The 19606-nt window shown below is 61.0% G+C and overlaps 1 protein-coding gene and 1 non-coding gene across 2 annotated transcripts; one reads left to right on the forward strand and one right to left on the reverse strand.

The window, feature by feature from the left end:
• Positions 1-35: 35 nt before the first annotated feature.
• Positions 36-8342, reverse strand: CDC37 (cell division cycle 37, HSP90 cochaperone). Its single transcript, XM_006262337.4, has 8 exons — positions 8171-8342; positions 3716-3997; positions 3503-3608; positions 2571-2686; positions 1984-2106; positions 1301-1483; positions 754-825; positions 36-537 (listed from the first exon to the last, which is right to left on the reverse strand). The coding sequence occupies exons 1-8, from the start codon at positions 8270-8272 to the stop codon at positions 391-393; spliced, it is 1131 nt and encodes a 376-aa protein (XP_006262399.1). The 5' UTR covers positions 8273-8342; the 3' UTR covers positions 36-390.
• Positions 8343-12068: 3726 nt separating this feature from the next.
• Positions 12069-16377, forward strand: LOC109282058 (uncharacterized). The gene is made up of 3 exons (XR_009463862.1): positions 12069-12252; positions 14614-14795; positions 16014-16377. It is a non-coding gene; the product is annotated as an uncharacterized LOC109282058 (transcript).
• Positions 16378-19606: the final 3229 nt, after the last annotated feature.

The following is a 19606-nucleotide window of genomic DNA, read 5'->3' on the forward strand; positions in this document are numbered from 1 at the left end:
TGGATTCCCCCTGTTCCCAGTCTAGGCACCAGATAGCTACTTCAATCTCTTTATTCATGTAACAACCTCATCGGTGACTGCGAGAAGAGAGACAACAGCACATGTGTAACTATGGTGCCAAGGGCATCGCCGGAGCAGCACCCCCCAGCCTGAGGGGTGGTGATAAGCTCCCGCAGGCTCCTGTAGCGCCAGGGACTGCCCGGTGCCTAGAGCAGGGGTTCCCGCTGGCTCCCAGGGGTTGGTGGGGGGAGCGGGATGCTGGGCACCAGCAAGTGAGCAGCTCACACATTCACCAGCGTCTACGCATGTCAAGCGCGTGTCGCGGGGGGTTGGTGCGAGGGGGGTTGGAGCCATGGGGGTGGGGCAGGACATCCCACTTCACACCTTTCCTCACTTCTCCTCCTCGCCGCCCTCCTTCGCCAACTCCTCGTAGACGGGCTCAGCTTCGGCGCCGCCTTTCTCCGCACCCTCTGTCGCCTTTGCATTCGGCACCCACAGCCCAGAGTCAATGCAACGCTGCATGTGGTACTTAGCTTCCTGCAAGGGGAAGGGGCTGCTCAGGGTCAGGTCCCTGTCCCAGGTCCTAACACCCGCCCTGCCCCTTCCAGGCCCAGCTGCCCACTCCCACCCCCACAAAAAGAACCTGACTTCTTCCCACAGCTGCACACGTTGAGGGGACCTGGAGCAGACCTGTCACAACAGGCAGGCACAGGCTGCCTGGAGCTGGACACCCAGAGGCCTTGGGGTACTCACAGTGGGGTCCATCTTGCTGATGGTATCCTGAAGCATCTGGACATCCTTTACGTCAAAACACTTCTGCAGCTCCTGGGGGGAGGCAGGACGATGATAAGGGGAAGAAGAGCTGCTTCCTGCAGGCCCTGAAGGGAGCCCAGGCCTGGAGGGCAGAGCCTTGCCTTGATGCCGAGCATTTAGCAGCTCCTGCCTCAAGCCCCAGCTTGGCTAGAACATGAGGCCCAAAATGGGGCACATGTGCAGGGGCCTTATGTGCCTCTGCCTCAGCCTAGACTTATGGGCGTGGGTCCCCGTCCACTGCAGATCACAGGCTGGCAAGGCCAAGTTCAAGTCCTGCTCTGACTGCCTGTGTGACCTTGGGCAGAGCCCAGGGACCTCAGTGCCTCAGCTTCCCCACGTGAATGGCAGGCTCAGCCCCGCCCCACTCAAAGAACCCCAGGAAAAACCAAGAGGGGATGACAAGACACAGCAGGTAGCAGAGGACAGGAGATGGGGCGGGTGGGAACAGAGCCCAGGGGGACACGGGTGCAGGCACTACATGACTCACGGAAGGTAGTGACTCGTAGACCTCCACAGGGTCGAGCCCACCAGGGCCCAGCCGCTTCTGCCGCTCCTCCTCCTCATACTCTTTCATGGCCTTCTCGATGCGCACCTTGGCACGGCCTCGTACCCGCTCCTTGAAGGCTTCCAGCTCATCATTGAAGCCCTCCATGTACTGCTGGTCAGCTGTCTGCAGGCAACAGAGGCAGCAGGTCAGGGGAGCGAATGCAAGGGCTAACAGGCAGCCTCTGCCATCAGCCCTCACGCTCCTTCCACTCAAAACTACCTCCCAAGAGCCTTGCCAGGTACCAGTGCAGGGGCTCAGGCAGCAAAACCATGAGGTCCAATGCAGTGCTTGTGCTCGGGGTGCCTGGGAAGCAGTGGCCAAGAAGGACTGAGTATGGAGGACAAGGGCTGCCCAGAGAGGGTGACTCTGGCCACATCCTCCCAACAGGTGAGGCACATGGGAAGGAGGGGGGCAGGGGGCCACCACATGGTACCAGATCAGAGGCAAAACCAGGCCCCAGGCCCAGTAAGCCAGGTGCTCAGCCCAGTGGGCCAGTGGGAGGGGGATGGCCCTGGGGTGGCCTGGACACCCCTAGCTGTAAGCTCCACAGTCCCTCAGTGTTGGACAAGAGAGCAGAACCCCTCATTACAGTAGACAACGAAAGGGAGCAGAGCTGAGCTCACCTTGATCTTGGTGAAGAACTGCCTGAAGCAAGCCCTGGGATCCACCTTGAGGCTCTTGGCCAATTCCAGGATGAACTGCATGACAATGGTCTGGTGGGCCACCTGCTCCATCAGCGCATGTTTCTGGGGGCAGGGGGAGAAGGGCATTGATGTCTGAGCTGCACACCCCCAGCCAGTGCAGGACCAGGAGGGGCATGCCCCCAGCCTCCTCCACACCCTACAGCATCTAGGAAAGGGGACACTGGCTGGCCTGGAGCCACAAGCCAACCCAGAGGAACCCATCTCGTGCCCTCTGCAATGGCAACCAGGGATTCCTGCTGTGGGGCCAGCTCCAGAGCCATCCTTCAGGACAGCTGCACGAGTGAGGGTGTGGGCCTAGTCCAGACTAAACTATAATTGTCCTAGAGATGCAACCACAGCTGGATCAGCTCCGCAGGCAGGCAACACGTGAGCAGCACCAAGTTCACGACTGGTCTGGAGCCAGTGGCAGGGGAGGGACTCGGGGTGGGGATGCTCTCACCCAAGGCAGGCCAGAGCCTGGCATGTCTCACTAAACTGTAAGCAGCCACACCCAGCATGGGCCTCACCTCCTCCACCTCCAAGTCGATGCACCAGATAACCAAGTAGTTGGCTGTCTCTTCGCACACGAGGTGCGGGTTGTCAGACAGGTACTTCTGGCTATCATCCCAGCGCCGCAGCATCCCTGAGAACAAAACAGTCCCTTCAGCCCCCATCTCCAAGAGACACCTCTGGGCACACAATGCTGCATACAGCTTCAGTGGAACCAGGCCACAGCCAGGGCTCAGAGCACCACTACTTTCCTGGGCCAGGCATGTGGGGGGGCTGATGCCATCTACCACTGTGCCAGAGATGTGCATTGGGGCCCAGGCCAAGTCCCTCAGCCTCATAGCTGCCACCTGCCAATGGGATGGCAGCACTGCCCAACTGCACAGGGCTGCAAAGTTGATGCTGGGAGACTGAGCAGCTCAGGGGCCAAGGACAGACCAGATAAGAGCAGGGCTAGCCCTTTCCACAGCTGACTGTGATGGTTGCTGTCAGCCAGGATAGCCAGGCCCCAGCCAGGATTGCCAGCTAGCACCGTTCGTTTGGGCTGGGCAGGAGTGGAGATGGACATGACAGTGATGGTGGCAACTCAGATGAGAAGCACAAGATATTCCAGGCTCATTGGTTGGGGGCCCAGGCAAAGACCCCAGCCCAGGACTCTGCAGGGGTACAGAGCGGACATGCTGCCTCCCCAAACTGGGCAGACCCAGGGGGTCTCAGGGGCTGGATGTTAAGGCATGGGGCAGAGGGAGGCCCTCAGGAGTCTGCCTGACTGCCACACATCCGAGGACCTAACACACCTCAACCTCATCCCCATGTGGTCTGGACCACATTTGGCAGCATGGCCTCGCTCCCAGCTCTGTGAGCACAGCGCAACCAACACAGCAAAGCCGCCTGCATGGCTCCCCACACCAGCCCTTCCCTTCCCATTAGCCGACCCTCGGCACCACCTCACCAAAGTGCTTGATCTGCTTCTCATACTTCTGCACGAATGTCTTGTGCTTCTTCTCCTTCTGCTCCTCTGACTCATCCTTCTCCTCAGTCTTGATGTTGAAGACACTCTGCAATAGGGAAGAAAGGGAGGGATGGTACAATGAGTGAGGTTGTGCCAGGCGCCCCCTCCCCAGCCCAGCCCTGGCCCAGCTCAACCCTGCCAGGCAGCCCCTACCTTGCTGAAGCCATCCTTGCTGAGAGTGTCCACATTCCAGGGCATGTTCTTCTCTTTCTTGCGCAGCTCCTCCAGCTTGTTCTCCCAGCCCCTCTCCTCACTGCGCAGCTGCTGTGCCTCAGCCTGCAGCCGCTGCAGCTCGGCCTGCCCACTACCCGGTGCTGCCAGCTGTAGCTCCATCATCTTTCTCTGGCACTCGGCCAGCTTGCGCTTGCACTCCCGGCAGCTCTTATCCAGCTCCTCCTTCTCCTTTTGGAACTGCTCCATGCGCTCCATGCGGGCCTGCCAGGATGGAGACCTTACAGACATCTGCTCGCACACTGCACCGAACTCGGGGCACTCGCAGACGGGGGCAGGGGAGCAAAGAAACCCCTTCCCCACCCACAGGACTGCAGCAGCAAGAAGCTGGGCTGCCCCTGCCCTTAAAGAGATCCAACAGAACAGGGTCTGGGAGGAGTAAAAGCTGCACTACCACAGTCTAGCATACAAGGCTCTGGAGAGATCTGAATTCCTGCTCCTGCTTTATGAGCCCAGGGTGCGCCCCCCACCCCCGAGGTGGTTTAGGGAAGGTGGAGGCAATGCTGATAGCCCCTCTGGGAGAGGGGCCCATAACTGTATTTTCTAGCTGTCTGCTTAGCCCAGGATCAGTGAGTGCATGGCAGGTCTCACTTGTTTGCAGGGTTCCCAGTGCCTCCCTCCCGCCATGTCAGCACCCTCTGAGCTGCCCCATATGGCTGAGGATGAGATTGCTGGAGAGTGGTTGCAGGGCCCAGAGCACCAGGGTGGACCCACACTGTGTTGGGTAAGAGGAAGCCCAGGGTAGTGGTAGAAGAACAGAGGTCTCCCCCTTCCTTCATGCTCCAGTTGCCCACATCCTGCCTGAGGCACTGCCAATTCAACCTTGAAACTTCCCTTGTGGCCCCGGGTTTTTAAGAGGCTATGGCCCTGTCAGGCACAGCTTTCTCTAGCTTGGGCACAGCTCTCAACCTGGCTCCATCTCCAGGAGCTATGACAATTTCTTCCTCCTCAGAGCCTGGAAAAGTCAGCACCTGTTCTCCTAGCAGGGGCTGCCTCTCTCCACGCACAGCAGAGTGGAAGACCCTTCCTGTGCATGACAGGAGGCAAAGGGGATCTCACTCTGCTTTTGCTGGTCTGCTGGCTGGGAGCAAAGGCTCCCAGCACTGAGGGAAAGACTGGGAGTGAAGAGGTTGGTGGGCCACTCACAGGCCCCAGCATGTATAGACTGGGGATGCAGCAGACAAGGAAGGGGATTTCTAACCAAGCCACAGGCTCATTTTCCATCTCCTCTGCCTGCTTTTACAGTGCCACACACACTGTGCACTGCCTCGGGGGTCCAACCTGTGGCCCAGGTGCCACAGATGGTCTGTGTATGTGTGGTACATGGTGGGCTGGGGAGAAGACAAGCAATACAGGGAGAGGAGCAGACAGCAGATCCAGCAGGGAAAAGGACTAGAGCAGCACTAAGGGAGGGCAGGGGGCTAATGTGAAAGGCCCTCTATATGACCCAGACACTCTACCCTCAATCACAGCCCTTTAGGGCAAGGCATTTCCCCTCCCTTGCAAGAGGGAGAGGATGCAGCAATCTACTCAGCAGAGCACAGGTTGAGTCATGTCTGGAGCTCAGGGCAGCATTTTCTGCTTTGGGAGCTCCTGGAGGGGGTGTAAGGCCAAAGCTTCTGCCTGCCACCCAAGGCCACTGGGAGTGCTCTACCACAACAGTCATGTGCCACAGCTTCAGCTCTGGTGCATATCACTGCTGAGGCTGGAACTACCTCAGCCAACGGGGTGTGTTCCCAGCCCTGGACACAGCTCCACCCAGGACAACACATGTGAAACACAACCTCTGCAGTGACCTGGCCCAAGCATGAGGCTCTGTTAGTCCCTAGGGCACGTGGGATGCTGCCGTTGGAGGTCATCTGCTAAACTGGGACCTGTTAAAAATACCTGGACTTGGCCCAGTGCCTCACTACACCCCAACCCCCAGGCTGGACTGCAGCTAGTAAGCTCACATTAATATCTCAAGCTAACAGCAGTATCTACAGCTATGGGGGCCAAGCTCCTTGGCAGGCATGCCATGCGTCACCCCTACGCCCTCCCCAAGTGCCACTGTGATCCCCTTCCCCTTCCTGATCTACTCCCTGCCCCACCTGCTGCTGCGCTGCCTGTATCCTCCCTGATCTGCCCCATGCCACAGCTTAGCCATCTCTGATCTAACCCTCTTGCAGAGGCTAGTGGAATCTTGAAAAATTAAGTCTCTTTCCTGCTGGTTCCCAAATGCTAGCAGCTGGGGAGAGAGATAGGGTTACCAGCTAAAGAACAGGTCTCCACCTAGAGAAAGATCCCTGGTTTGTCACAACAGAGCTCACCTGGGATATTCCTGGTGCTGTGTTAAGCCACTTCCCTCAGCAAGGACTGAGCCCTGTACCGCACAGGAAGCTTGGGGTTCTCTTCCAGGAGCTGCCACTGACCCACTGCAAGGACTCAGGCCTTGTCCAGGGGAAGCATCAGTTTTCCAAGCTCCCGCTTAGCTCATTTGGGCTCCCAAGTGCCCAGTTCCACTATTCCTTTGTACAGTTGCAGTTATCTACAGCCCCAACCTCCCCCTCTGCCAGCATTGACCCCAGCAGCCTCTAGTATCAAGGAACATGTCTGAGCCATGGAGAAGAGGCCAGAGGGGGACAGACACCAAGTGTCTACAACTGCAGATACACAGAGGCAGTCACAGACCAGTCGCGCACTGGTCTCTCTCCTCCCTTGTACTTCAGTCTCCCTGCCTGTACTATGGGTCTTTACCTGTAACTCAGGCTCCACATCGTAAGAACATATAACACTCCCATCCCTGTTGTTTTACCATGTGTCCATGGAACCTATTGGCACCTTTTCCTGTAGCCTCCACACCTGAGGGAGGCTAATAAAACACTTGGTGAGCTAGGCCCATGTTCTTAAAGGTGACAAATAGGCCTATGTCACACTGCAACGGAGAGCAGATGCTAGAAAGAAGAATGAACAGGGGTTTTCCCCACTGTTCCTCTCTTGCTTGCAGCCTCCAGCATTTAAGGCCTACGGAGTTTGGATTCAGAGGCTCACTCCTGTGCTCAGTCACGACCAATGCCCTTTTCCTCGAGATCTTACAAAGCAGCTGGGAAAAGAGGGGTCACCAGAGAGGCACTAATAGTGAGGCACTAATAGTGAGGCATATCCTTGGGTGGGGGAGAGGTCCAAGAGACACCCCTGAGCACGCACTGCTGCATGCAGTCCAATGGGGCCGGGCCACAGCCAGGGCTCGGGGCACCACTACTTTCCTGGGCTGGGCACATGGGAGGCTGATGCCATCCCCCACTATGCCAGAGATGCGCTCTGCGACACAAGCCAAGTTCCTCAGCCTCACAGCTCCCACCTGCACAATGGGATGGCAGCACTGCCCAACTGCATGGGGCTGCAAGGACTGACGCTGTGAGACTGAGGAGCTCAGGGGCCAAAGACAGACCACATAAGAGCAGCGTTGGCCCTTTTCACAGCTAACTGCAATGGTCAGTCAGCCAGGATAGCCAGGCCCCAGCCAGGACTGCCAGCTGGCACCATTCATTTGTGCTGGGCCGGGCCGGGCTGGAGGGGAGATGGAAATGACAGAGATGGTAGCAACTCAATTGAGCAGTGAGAGACATTCCAGGTTTGCTGGCTGACAGCACAGGCAAAGACCCTAGCCAAGGACTCTGCAAGGGTAAAGTGGACAGGCTGCCTCCCAAACCAGGCAAGATGAGCCATGCAGGGGGTAGGGCGCTGAATCAGGCAGCACCCTCAGGGCAGGAGCAACTCAGTCACAGCACTGACACAAGGGCACAGATCCTGGAGTTTCCTTGGGGCTGTGCATCTGCAGCCCCAGGAAGACCAGGCCTGTCCTGAGCTAGAAACACAATCTTGGGGTCAGGGGTTCTTAGGGGAGCCAGGCCCACAGAGAGGAGCACGTGGGACAGTGCAGAGCACAGCACCAGAGGAGCAGAGCAGGGGGGTGTCTGTTGGGATGGGGATCCCATGGGGAAGAAGTAGGGGGGAACCCTGAGGACAAGGATGAGGTGTGGGGGACACCTACAGAGTCTCTACAAGGCTGCCCCCCGGGCCTAGTTTCCGTGGAAATGGGTCTCCTCAAAGACTTGTCCCTGGGGGAGAGGCTTGTTCCTATGGGGACAGAATGTGACCCCTAGGCGGGGGCGGGATGGAGGCTGGCTCCCATGCAGACAGACCTCCCAGGGGGATTCCATGGAGCTAAGGGAGGGCTCCTGAAGGAGGAGACAGAGGATCTCCCCAAGGCCAGGCCCGGGACGGGGGTTCCATGGAGAAGGGGTAGGGCTCCTGGGGAAGCCCCCCAAGGCCTGGTGCGGGGGAGGTGGTTGCCATGCAGGCAACCATGGGGGGCGGGGGGAGCTCTGCACGCACCTGGTGCCGCCATCGGAAGAGACTGGCGGTGTCGATGTTGGGGTGCGTCTCATCCTCATCGTCCGACACCTCGATATGGTCCCACACGCTATAGTCCACCATGGTTGCGCAGGGCCGGCCCGCGCCGCTCCCGCCGGGCCCTTCTGGAACCCTCCAGCACCGCGCACGCCCACTTCCGCCCGACCTCTCATCACTTCCGCCAGCCCTCCCCGCTTTCCGTTCAGCAGCCCGTTTTGGCTTCCCCGGCGCCACTACGCACGCGCGCCGCTGCCCACCTTGTCTGCCCTGTGGGGAGCGGGTGCCTCCCTTTGCCGCGCATGCGGGCGGCCAAGAGGAGCATCATCCCTCCCCTCCCAGTTGCTTAGTGTGCTTGCATCGTCGTCCCAACTCAAGATGGCGTGGGCATTAAAGGTGTACACACCTCAAGTACAGTGTGATGGGAGGGCTTCCTTCCATGTGTCTAACGTGGTGGGAGAGGGAGGAGAGTCCCCGGATGAGGCACATGCTGGGATACCTCTCCAGGACACATGCGGGGAGGGGGAGGGGACCCCCCACTGCTACCCTCGAGGAGGGGAAGGACCCCCTGAGCTATGCACAAGTGGGGTGGGGCAAGGGATTGCCCCGCCCACCCCTCCTGCCATGCACATAGTGGGGGAGAGGAAAGGTCAGTGTGCCCTCCTCCCCCCTATTTTGGTGCTTACAGCCCCCCAGCCCTCATCCTGCTTTGGTGCTGGGGCTGGCCATGAAGGGCCTGGTCTGTGCTACTTTGAGGCATACCTAGCAACTGCAAGCCAGGAGCTCGGGGCTGGATCCTTCAAGGCTGGACATGGGAAAGCCTCCTGGCCTCACCCCCTCACAGCTACTGGCGCCTGCCATGAGGGAAACCTGGTGCCTGCAACCATAGGGGTTGGGAAGGGCCAACCCCTCCCCACTTGCATCCATGGCCAGAACCTTGCATGGACTCAGGACTGGTCCCATCCATTGCATTGGTTGTGGGGTTGCTCTGAGCCTTGTAGCCGCTGGCAGGGCGGAAACATGAGTGCAAACACATAAGTACACATGTTCCCTGCTGAAGGATCTCAGCCAGATATAGATTCCCCCCTGGCTGTCAGCAGCCCCCAAAGCTGGGGGGACTGACTAGGAATGGCTCAGACTCCAGGAAAACACCTGTGCCCAGGTCCTGAGTCTCTTTGGTGGTGTTTGAATTCTGTCTCCCCACCTCCAGAGGCTGGATGCAACCCCCAGCAGATTCCCAATGTTTTCCCCACTAGCTTGGTCCCCGCAGCTGCAGGTCACCCAGTTCTCTGCCCCACCAGCCCCTCAGTAAGGAGTGTAGGTTTAGCCATGCCAGGACTGTCATCGCTTCATCAAGGCTGCAAACAGCGCTGCCCACGGCCACGGAGCTGTTGCTTGGAATTCCAGCCTTGTACCAGCTCTGCACAGCCTGGAAACTCCTTCCACTTATAGTTTCATATTAGGTAAGGTCGGAAGGGACCTGAGCAGATCATCAAGTCCACCCCCCTGCCATGGGCAGGAAAGAATGCTGGGGTCAAATGACCCCGGCTTGGTGATTATCTAGCCTCCTTTTGAAGACCCCCAGGGTAAAGAAGACCCCTCCTTTTGAAAACTCCTTTTGAAGACTCCCCAGCTCCATGCTTGGGCTCAGTGGGCCTTGATGCAATGATATCTCAGAACCAAGGCCTGAAGATGGATCCCTTCATGGCCTGTGACTGCGATGGAATATAGGACACAGAATGGGTGAAAGGAGCTGGAGGAGATTCCTCCTGCACCAGAGGTAGCTGCATGTCAGGGTGGTGGGCAGCATGGACTTCCAGTTGGGTCCAAAGCCAGCAATGCTGAGTCCCTGCTTCATTCCACGCTCCCAAACCCCCTGGATCAAAGCTCTCTAGCCCTGGCCCTGTGATGAGACCTCACTCCCTGACCTGCTCTTCCTGGCCAGGCTGCTCTTAGAGATGCTTCCAGAGCTCTTAACTGTCTCCCAGGCAGCCACGTGGAGGAGCAAGGGAGGCCTGCAAATCCCACATCCCCAGTACCATCATCCAGAGCAGCAGCCAGGGCCAAGCTAGGGGATCTTCCTGCCCAGGGTGATGCTGCAGTGGCCCTCAGTGCCCCCCAGACAGATCTATACCCCCTCCATTGCAGCAGTGGCCCCCTGCACTTGGTCACTTCCTATCATGCTTCCTTCCCCCTCCCCCGAACCCCAGCAGAACTTTGTGCTGTTTCAAGGATCTGCAGACCAGGCAACAAATGCTGGCAGATCCCCCTTCCCCAGGCTCCTGTTTTTTGCCATTCCAGACCTTCCCCAGCACAGCCAGGCCAGTGCAGGGCTGCAGCTGAGCTGGTGTCTGTCCTGCTGCTAGCAAAGGCTGGTGCCAGGCCATGCTGTGGTGCATGGGCTGTGTGCCAAGGCAAAGGCCTGGCATGGCCAGGACAGAGCCTAGGGGAGCAGGCAGGTGGCAGGAGCATATGGCAGAGGCCATGGGGAGCCAAAAGGACTGGAACAAGGCCTGCCAGTGGTGAGCACTACCCTGCAGCCACTGAGGCCTGGCTGAATTGGTGGGGGTGGGGCAGTTCAGACCTGCCACTGCCTCCCTGCATGGCTGTGGCCACATCCCCTGACTCCTGCAGGTTGCAGGTGTGACCTATTGGGTGGCCTTTCCCTCCCCCAGGCTGGATCCAGATGCAGCAGGGCTGCTGCAGCACGGTGTCTCTGCCAGGGACCCCACAGACCTTGGTATGGCCTGCCTCTTGCAGGGCCTGTGCAGGGCCTGGCACCATCAAGGTACTACCAGGGCAGGCCTCCTGTTGACAGCTCTGTGACCTGATCACAAGGCCGTGGGAGAGAGTGGAGAATCAGATGGGGAGGCAGGATGCCTGGGTTTTGCCCCTGCCCTGTGGGGTGACCCCCCTGCCTGCCCCCCCAATCCCAGAGCCTCAATTTCCCAGCCTGGTCTGTGTCTGGCAGCTGTACTATGTGGGCTGCTGGTCTGGTGGGGAGTCTCCCCAAGTTTGCATGGTCCATGCAGCCCCATGGCTGGGAGGAGCATCTGCTCTTCACCCCAGTGGGCATCCCCAGGGCCCTGGGGCTGGAGGGTGTTAGTATTTCTGCTTCCATTGATTTCCCCTCCCCCCACCATGGTCCAGGGTGTGGTGCAAGCTTGACTGCCCTTGACATGTTGCCCCATGGGACAACTGCCCTGGCTGCAGCTGGCTCTCAGGCAGGAAGTAAGTGGCAGCCCCCAAACCCCCTTCCAAAGTAGGGGGAAGAGGCAGGGAAAGACAGAAGGGCTTTCCTTCAGAAACCCAGGCCTGGGACCCCCAAGCCCCAGCCAGCATGGGGCTAGTGGCCATGAGAGCTCGATCCCAGCCCCCATCCTGTCCCTGGGAACTGGGGGAGGATGAGTTAGAACAGCCCCGATGCTGCTCTAAGTGACACTCAAGATGTCGAGGAGCCCCGGGGGAGGAAGAGATGCAGCCAGAACCCAGACCCGGCCCCCAAGCTGCGAGGGGAAGAAGGGAGCGACCTCGGGTGAGAGAGGCAGGAATGGAGGGGGGTGCAGGCAGGGCCGGGCTGTGAGGGGCGCCGGGCTGGGCGTAGAGCAACCCGCTGTGCGCCTCGGGGAGACGGTCCTGCCCCCGCTCCCCCGCCCCGGGGAACCAGCGCCGGCGGCTCCGTTCACACGCTCTGGCCGCTGCCCGCTGCTCCTAGCGCCCAGCACTCGCTGGGAACCCTGGCGTCCGGGGCACGGGCACACACACCCCCGGGGAACCCAGGCGTCCGGGACATGCTCACACACACGCAACCCAGGCGTCCGAGACAGACCCCCCACCCCCGGGAACCCAGGCGTCCGGGACACACACGTCCCCTCCCGGGGGAACCCGGGCGTCCGGGGCACGCACGCACGCAGACAAACACACACACACGCGCGCACGCATACCCGGGGAACCCAGGCGTCCGGGGCACACACGCGCACACACGCGCGCGCGGGGAACCCAGGCATCCAGGGCACCGCGGCGGTGCCTGGATGGGAGGGCGGTGCGCGGCGCCCCGGCCCGGCGAGGTAAGGGGCAGAGCCGAGGGCGGGGGGTCCTGGGGGCGGACCGCAGCCTCCCCCCGCCCGGGGCCGCTGGGGGGCTGCTCCGGGGTTCGATGCTGCGGCAGCGCCTGCGAGTCTGGCATCCGCAGGCGGCTGTATAGGGGGAGCCCGGCTCCGGCTCCAGGTCCCTCCGGCCCTAGCGCTGGAAAAGGCAGGGACTCCAACTCCGCGGGGAGGCGGCACAGGATGGAGGCGACCACCACCTCGGTCCCTGCCCGGCTCCCCCCACGCGGTGCCAGCCGTCTGCGGAGGCCAGGCTGGGGCCAAAATCCGGCCCGGAGCAGGGGAGATGCGGGTCTGAGGTCGTTGGGGCCTTGGGTGGGCCCCCTCCCTCGGGGGTGAAAAGGGTTAACGCCGCACCCTAACATCACCCCAGTGGGGTAAGACTCGGCCCCAGTTGGGAGGAAGGTCTTCCTACCTCCACCTGCTGCTCCTGCCTCAGTTTCCCTTCATGGGGGTCCCATGCTTGCCTGATGGGGCCCAGCCTGGATGGCTATGGGTCAGTGGCATGGGTGGGGAGCAGGCAGGCTCATGGGGGCCTCGGGCCTCCAGCCTCTCTGGTACCCCCCGTGTGGCACCTCAGACCATCCCCAGAGGAAGATGCATGTCCTAGGTCTGCCCCCCCCCCCCCACACACACACACACTGCCCCACCATCCTACTGCTACACCCGGGCATCCACAGAGCCAGCCAGGGAGCAGGCAGCTCACATATGCTAGTCAGGTGTTCCCTGACACAAACCCGCCATATCACATAGACCCCACACTGCAGGCACTGCTTGGGGAGTCCCCTGTGGCTCCAGGACCAGGGGATGGGCTTTCCTGTCCTACCCATGGGAGGTGGAGACCCCATGCCTCTGGCTCCAGCACATTCTGGCTTCATCCAGCCCTTGGGGGTGGGTGGGGGTTCAGTGCAGCTGCCCTCAGGTCCAGCCCTGCTGGGGCCTTCTAGTCCCCTGCACCCACTGCCAGGTGCCTTGGGCACAACTGCTTTCCCAAGCCCAGGCCCCTGGCTGCCTCAGCTGATCTGGGGCGAGGGGCTGGTGACCTGTCCTTGCAGCAAGCTAGCTTTGGGGACCCATCCAGCCCCCATGACCCCTCCACCTCCCATGAGCCTCTGTGGTGCCCAGGCTGGCACAAGCTGGGGAGATACCTATGGCCAGGCAGGTGGAGGGTCCAACTTTTCCACTGATTGCTGAGGGGCCCCAGATGCCTGGATTCCAAGCCTGGCTTGGCCTCTTTGCCTCTCTGGGGCACATGTGCTTTGGCTGTAAGCCCCATCCTGGCCCCGCTAGCCCCATCCCAAGTATCTGTCCCCTGCTGCAGCTGCTCAGCCATGGTGGGGGGCAGGGGCAGGTCTAGGGCCAGTGCTGGGGTTCCCCCCAGCGGGGACCCATGATGCTGAGATCCCAGCCCCAGGTTTCCTTGGCAACACTCACCAGGAGGAGCTGTGGCATGGGCAAGAGGTCTGACGCAGCTGCATGGGGCTGGGGGGCAGCAGGGAGGACTTGGGGGACAGCAGCTCCCCCTGCTCATGGGGTGGGGCACAGCCCCTCTCTGCCTGGGAGCCACATGGGGGCTTGGGGAAGCAGTATGCTGTGCTCATGACTCCAGGCCTTGGCACTGCTACTGGGAGCAGGCACCACATTTCCAGCTGGAGGTGGGCGGAAAAGGGATGGCTCTGGCCCTTGCTCCTTACCTCCCATGCCCAGGACCCCCAGAGCTGTCAGTGTCAGACCCCATGTGTCCTATCCTGCCCCACCCCCCCATACACACATCTCCCTCACTGCCTCCTTCCTGCTTTCCCTGTGCTCCTACCTGGCAGTGGGGTCTGGGTTCAGGGGCTCCCCTAGGACACAGTGCTTTCAAGGCCCAGGGGCCCCTAGGCACCCTCATGGTCTCCCCAGGAGGAGCTCGGGGCTGGGGGGGCAGGGGGCTGCGTGTAAGGAATGAGGGGCACCAGCAGGGGGCTATATGGATCAGGAGTGAGGGGGCAACAATAGGGCTGGGAGTTTGGAGCAGGGGCTGTGGGTCAGGAGAGAGGGGCACTAGCAGAGCTGGGAGTTTAGGGTGGGGCACAGGTCAGGAGTGGGGCACTGGCAGGGCTGGGAGATTGGGAGGAGGTGTGGGTTAGGAGTAAGAAGCACCAGCTGGGCTGGTGGAGCAGAGGGCTGTGGGTCCAGAGTGAAAGGCACCAATAGAGCTGGGGGAGAAGGAGCCAAGGTCCCTAGCTGGGACATGACCCTGGGGAATGGTGAGGGAAGGAGCAGCCTCTAGCCCTTCTCCCCCTCCCTGCCCCAACTCCATACTCCTGCTCTCTCTTGCAGGCTCCAGACCTCCCTGGGGTGCCAGCCCCTTCTGGAACACAGCTCACTCGCCCTTGAGCCCCGGGTACGCCTGGCCTGGGGCAGCTGGGGAGGGGCTGCAAGCACGGGGGAGCTCAGGCATCACCAGGCTGGAGGGAGACATGAAGAAGAGCCGGAGCATCCTGGCCGTGACTCCAGACGAGGTGAGATCCCTGGCCAGGGAGCAAGGGGGTGGGAGGGCTGTTCAGGCCTTGCACACATGTGTGTACAGTTTTACCCACACATGGACTTGTTGCCCAGCTGCTGGTGCAGCATGTGCCAGGAAGGGCAGTATGCCAGTGCCCTCCTGTGCCTGGAGCACAGAGAGATGTTGGGAGAAGAGAAAGGGAATGCAGTTATAGCTGCATGGGGGAAACTGAAGGGGCTTTGGGAGCACATTCCTGGCAGCATGGAGCCACCCAGGGGTGGGGCTGGGAACCAGGGCTCCTGGGTTCCCTTCCTGGCTCTGAGAGAGCAGGGTCTAGTGGTTAGAGGTGCTGAGTGTCCAGAGTCCTGGGGTCTGCTGCTGGGAGCAGCTGCTAGTGCAATGGCCCCGATCCTGGCTGGGCTGCATGTGTGTTTGTTTGTGATGGAAGGAAGGGGGTTAAGGGGGGAGCATTCTGCAGTACCTGTGCTCCCGCTGTAGCCCAGCAGAGGGCAGGGCTGCCTGTCCCTGTCACCCCTTCCCCGGGATGTGCAACTTCCTCAGTCTTGCCAATTAAAATGCAGCAGCAGGAACCGGGCCTGGACCAGCCTGCACTGTTGGTGAGGCCAGAGCCTGGGGCTCTGCACCACAGGGGTGCTTCCCTTTGGGGCCTTACATGGCCTTGCTGCCAGCCCACGCTGTCAGGAAGGGCTGGAACCCAGGTGACTGGGCTCAGTCTCACCAGACCTCACTCCCTGCCACTCAATCTCACCAGATCTCACTGCCTCCTAGAGCTGGAGAGAACCCAGGTGTCCAGGGTCCCAGCTGCCCCCCTCCCCAGTCAATCCCCACTCCATCCCTCCAGGCACCACTGCTTACTAGCATTGGAGAGAACCCAGGTGTCTGGGCTCCCATCCCCTCCCCTCCCTGAGCTGGGATGGGATGGGGACCCTGGCATCCTGGTTCCCTTCCTGCCCTGGACAGCTTTCAGACTGCAGCCACATCCCTCCCCAGAGATGGCTGCATGGGGCTGCTCCATGCCAGCTCTGCTAGCCATTGCAACTCCTGCCCTCAGCATTGGCCCCCTCCTTCACCCTAGTGGGATCCAGCTGGTGGGAGAAACTGTGGGGGGTGGACTGTGAGGTGCCCCTTTCCTATGCAGGGGGAGGCTGGTGCTGAGGGGAGGAAGGGAGCCAGCAGCCACCCAGTCTCCCCACAGCTATGCTGTGCCTTGCAGAAGCCAAGGGAGGCACCGGAGTCGGGGTGTTGCAGTCGATCATACACGTCCTCAAGCCTGCTGGGTGCAGAGCTGAGGCGCAGCCGGCGCCGTCTCTCCTGCAGCCTGCAGGTGCCATCCTGGAAGCCGATGGAGCGGTCGCGCTCCCCTGAGCCCAATGGCATGGCCCGACCCACGACGCTGCCCCTACGCATCCCACCCCGTATCTCCATCACCCACGCAGAGCCAGACAGGTAGGGGGCACTGGTGCATGAGGCCAGGGGTAGTGGGGCTGCCAGGGAGGAGTCAAAGGTTGTGGGGAGTGTGCAAATGCCCTGGGAAGGGCACCTGAGGGACAGAGCCTGGTGCTGGCTCCATGGGTGACAAAGGCCACAGGGGGATGCAGCAGGGGTGGGCAAAATGCAGCCTGCAGGCCGGATGTGGCCTGCCAGGCCATTTTATTTAGCCCACAAGGCCCCTAAAAAAATTAGAAAATTAATATTTATCTGCCCCTGGCTGCTTGTCATGCGGCCCTCAATGGCTTGCCAAAACTCAGTAAGCAGCCCTCCGCCCAAAATAATTGCCTGCCCCTGGGATGCAGGGATGGACAGGGTGGGCGGGGAAGAGTGTCTGCAGTGCTGCCTCCTGGCCACCCTGGGGGGTTTGTTGCTCACCAATTAACATAATGAAGCCAAGTCAACACTATGCTTCTTGGATCCCCAAGGCCAGGACAAGCTGTCCAGGCAGCTGCTAGGTCTGGGGGGCATCAGGGTAGATGCTGGGGCTTGACTCCTGGCTCTGCTGGGTGCAGCCCTTGCGCCACAGCCAGCCCTGCCACAGTCCCTGGGTCCCAGCCCCATCCCAGCCACTTGCTTGCACAGGAAGGAAGGAAGGAAGGAAGGAAGGAAGGAAGGAAGGAAGGAAGGAAGCTTCCTGCTGCCTCCATCTGCTAGGCTGCAATTAGCACCACTACGCAGAGAACAGGTGCTCCCCTTCCTGTTTCCAGCTGGTGACGCAGGCCAGGATCTGCTCAGGGGAGGAGGAGAGCGTCGCTTGAGGCCCCCAGCTTTGTGCAGGGACCTGGTGATGATAGGTTGGTTATGGGGGTCTCCCCAGGCTGAGGGGAGCCCTCCAGGACCTGTGGGGCCACTTCTGTGCTGGACATGTAGAACAGGGGCTGGGAGCAGAGCTGCGTGGGGGCCAAGAAGGGGGCTGAGTTTGGGTCTGCCTTTTGGGGAACCCCATAAAGCTCCAGCAGTGGGACCCTGCTCTTCAGTGCCACCCTGGAGAGCTGAGGGCAGGGAACCCAATGTCTGGGCTAGTGCTGGAGTCCATATGGGGCTTAGGTCAAAGGTCTCTCTACCCTGTTCACCCCAGGGGGTGCTAGGGAGGGGTGGGGAAATGAAGGCTTCTGCCCGCCTGCTGCTGCTGGCATCAGCCTCCTTCCCAGCTCATCCTGGCAATAATTGGCTGTAATTATCATGCCCTTTTCACTCACCGCCCACGCGCCACTTGCTAGAGCTGGGCACCACCAGCCGTGGAGGCGATGCACCCAGGTACCAACCAAGGCTCTGGGGCTGCTCCAGCCTAGCCATGGTACCCAACTCTACCTCTGCCTTCTTACCATGCCTTGGGGCTCCCAGCCTGGGCACAGCTGTCACTGAGGGGTCTGCTCTGTGGGGGTCTGGGCCTCTGCTGCCATGAGCAGCAGGGCCTGGCTTCACAGGGACTTGGGCTCCTGTTCTCCAAGCATCTTCCTTGGCACTGTGACCCCCTCCTGGGCCCATAGCCAAGGCTGCAGCTGTCCCCTGGGGCCCTAGAGCACAGGCTGGCTGTGCCAGGCCTGTTGGAGAATTGCTGGGCAATTACACAACAATTAGAAGAGATGGGGGCCTGGATGGGATGCTGAATCCTGCCTCACCCCGGCCTGAGGCCCTAGTCTATAAACCAAGGGCTGATCTAGGCATCATGTCACCCCCTTCCTCCCCTGCACTGCTTCTGGAAAGTGCAGATGGTGCTAGCAAGGAGCTGGGTGAGCAATGAGGGCTGGGCTGGGATGTGCCTTGGAGAACATGAGTGTGCTAACAAGTGCCCTGGACATGGTATCTCAGCAAAGCTGGGAGAGACTGCAGGGCTGTCTGGGGATGGGGCTTTGTGGAGGTGTGGAGGGAGGCGGCAGAGGCTCCTTGTCCTCAGTGGTGGCACTCGTGGTCCCAGCTGACATGGGGGGCACTGCTCAGACCCCACCTTCCCTTCCTAGGCTGGGATGGGGGCCCTTGCATTCAAACCAGACCCTCTGCTCCTTTTGGTGGCAGGAGGGACCATGTACGCCCCCTCCCCGCGTGGCTGCTGCTATATTAAGCATGCAGCTCCGGGTGGGTGACGTGCAGTGACGCGGGAAGGGGGAGGAAGTTAATTGAGCCCGATCAGGGCTGTGCTGCCTTTGAGCTGCCCGGGGGGGGGGGGTGCTGAAAAGAGTACCCCAAGGCAAACCCGTGGCCAAATGGGGACAGGGCTGGGATCCCAGGGTCTAGTGTTAGCCCTGGGAGCTGGGGCTGGGAGCTGGGGATCGGGACACTTGGGTTCCATCCCTAGTTTAGATGCTGCCTGAACCTTTCCTCGTGTCCTGCAGCACCCGAGTGCCTGGCCATCCTGCTGGAAGTGTGTGCGCACATGTGTAGCTGTGGTGCTTACATGTGTGCACAGATCTGCCACATGACCTGGGAAGGGGCAGCTCCTTTGCTCCTGGCTGGGCCTACAGCTCCCACCACCCCATGGAGACCCCAGCAGGAGCTGCCACATACTTCCCTGGTACCTTGTGTCCTCCAGGAGGGATCCACCCCCCTCTGGCTCTGAAATCCTCCTTCCCTTTGGCCCTAGCTGGGACTGCTCCTGGATGCTAGGCTTGCCTCTGTCCATGTCCATGCTGTTTCTAGCATGAGGGATTGAGGGGATCCTGATGCTCATCACTGAGAAGGACCCACAGATGCAGCACCAGGACCCTCCAGCACCCAGGGGCAGGTGAACACTTGTGGTGTCCATGCCAAGGTGCCATGCTGCACCCTGCAGTGCTCATGACCACCCCCCAGCCCTGGGGGCATCAGTGCTGAGGGACCTTGAACTGAGCCAAGCCGAGCCAGGGGCAGCTGCGCTGGCAGTGACTTGCAGAGGAACAGACCCCAGGGGAGGGACCCTGCCCAAGTGGTGGCTGGCACCGGGGTCCCCAGGGCCCTGCCAGCTGTGTCCCGTGGGGCGGGGGGGAAGCAGGCCACGTGGGCACGGCCAGGCCCAGCAGCTGGCTCAGGGCCGTGGACACCGGGTCTCCTTGTGGGGGGGGTTCCCCTCCACCGTCCGGCTGGCAGCTCAATGGGGCTGGGGCTAAGGCTAGGGCTGCAGCTTCGGGCTCCCCAATCGTGGCCGAGATGAGCCGCTCGAGGACTGGGGGTGGGCCACCCAGCCGGGTCCCGCTGCCGGGGGGCGCGGCTCCGTGCGGGGGCGGGAAGCAGGTGCTCGGTGCTGCGGCGCAGGGGGAGCCGAGCCCCGGCCCCGCCCCCGGCTCCTCCCAGGCGCGGGGTTGCGGGGGCCGGAGCAGCGGCGGCGGCGGCTGCGGGCTC

Source organism: Alligator mississippiensis, chromosome 8 (assembly GCF_030867095.1).
Source record: "Alligator mississippiensis isolate rAllMis1 chromosome 8, rAllMis1, whole genome shotgun sequence".
Taxonomy (NCBI): Eukaryota; Metazoa; Chordata; order Crocodylia; family Alligatoridae; genus Alligator; species Alligator mississippiensis.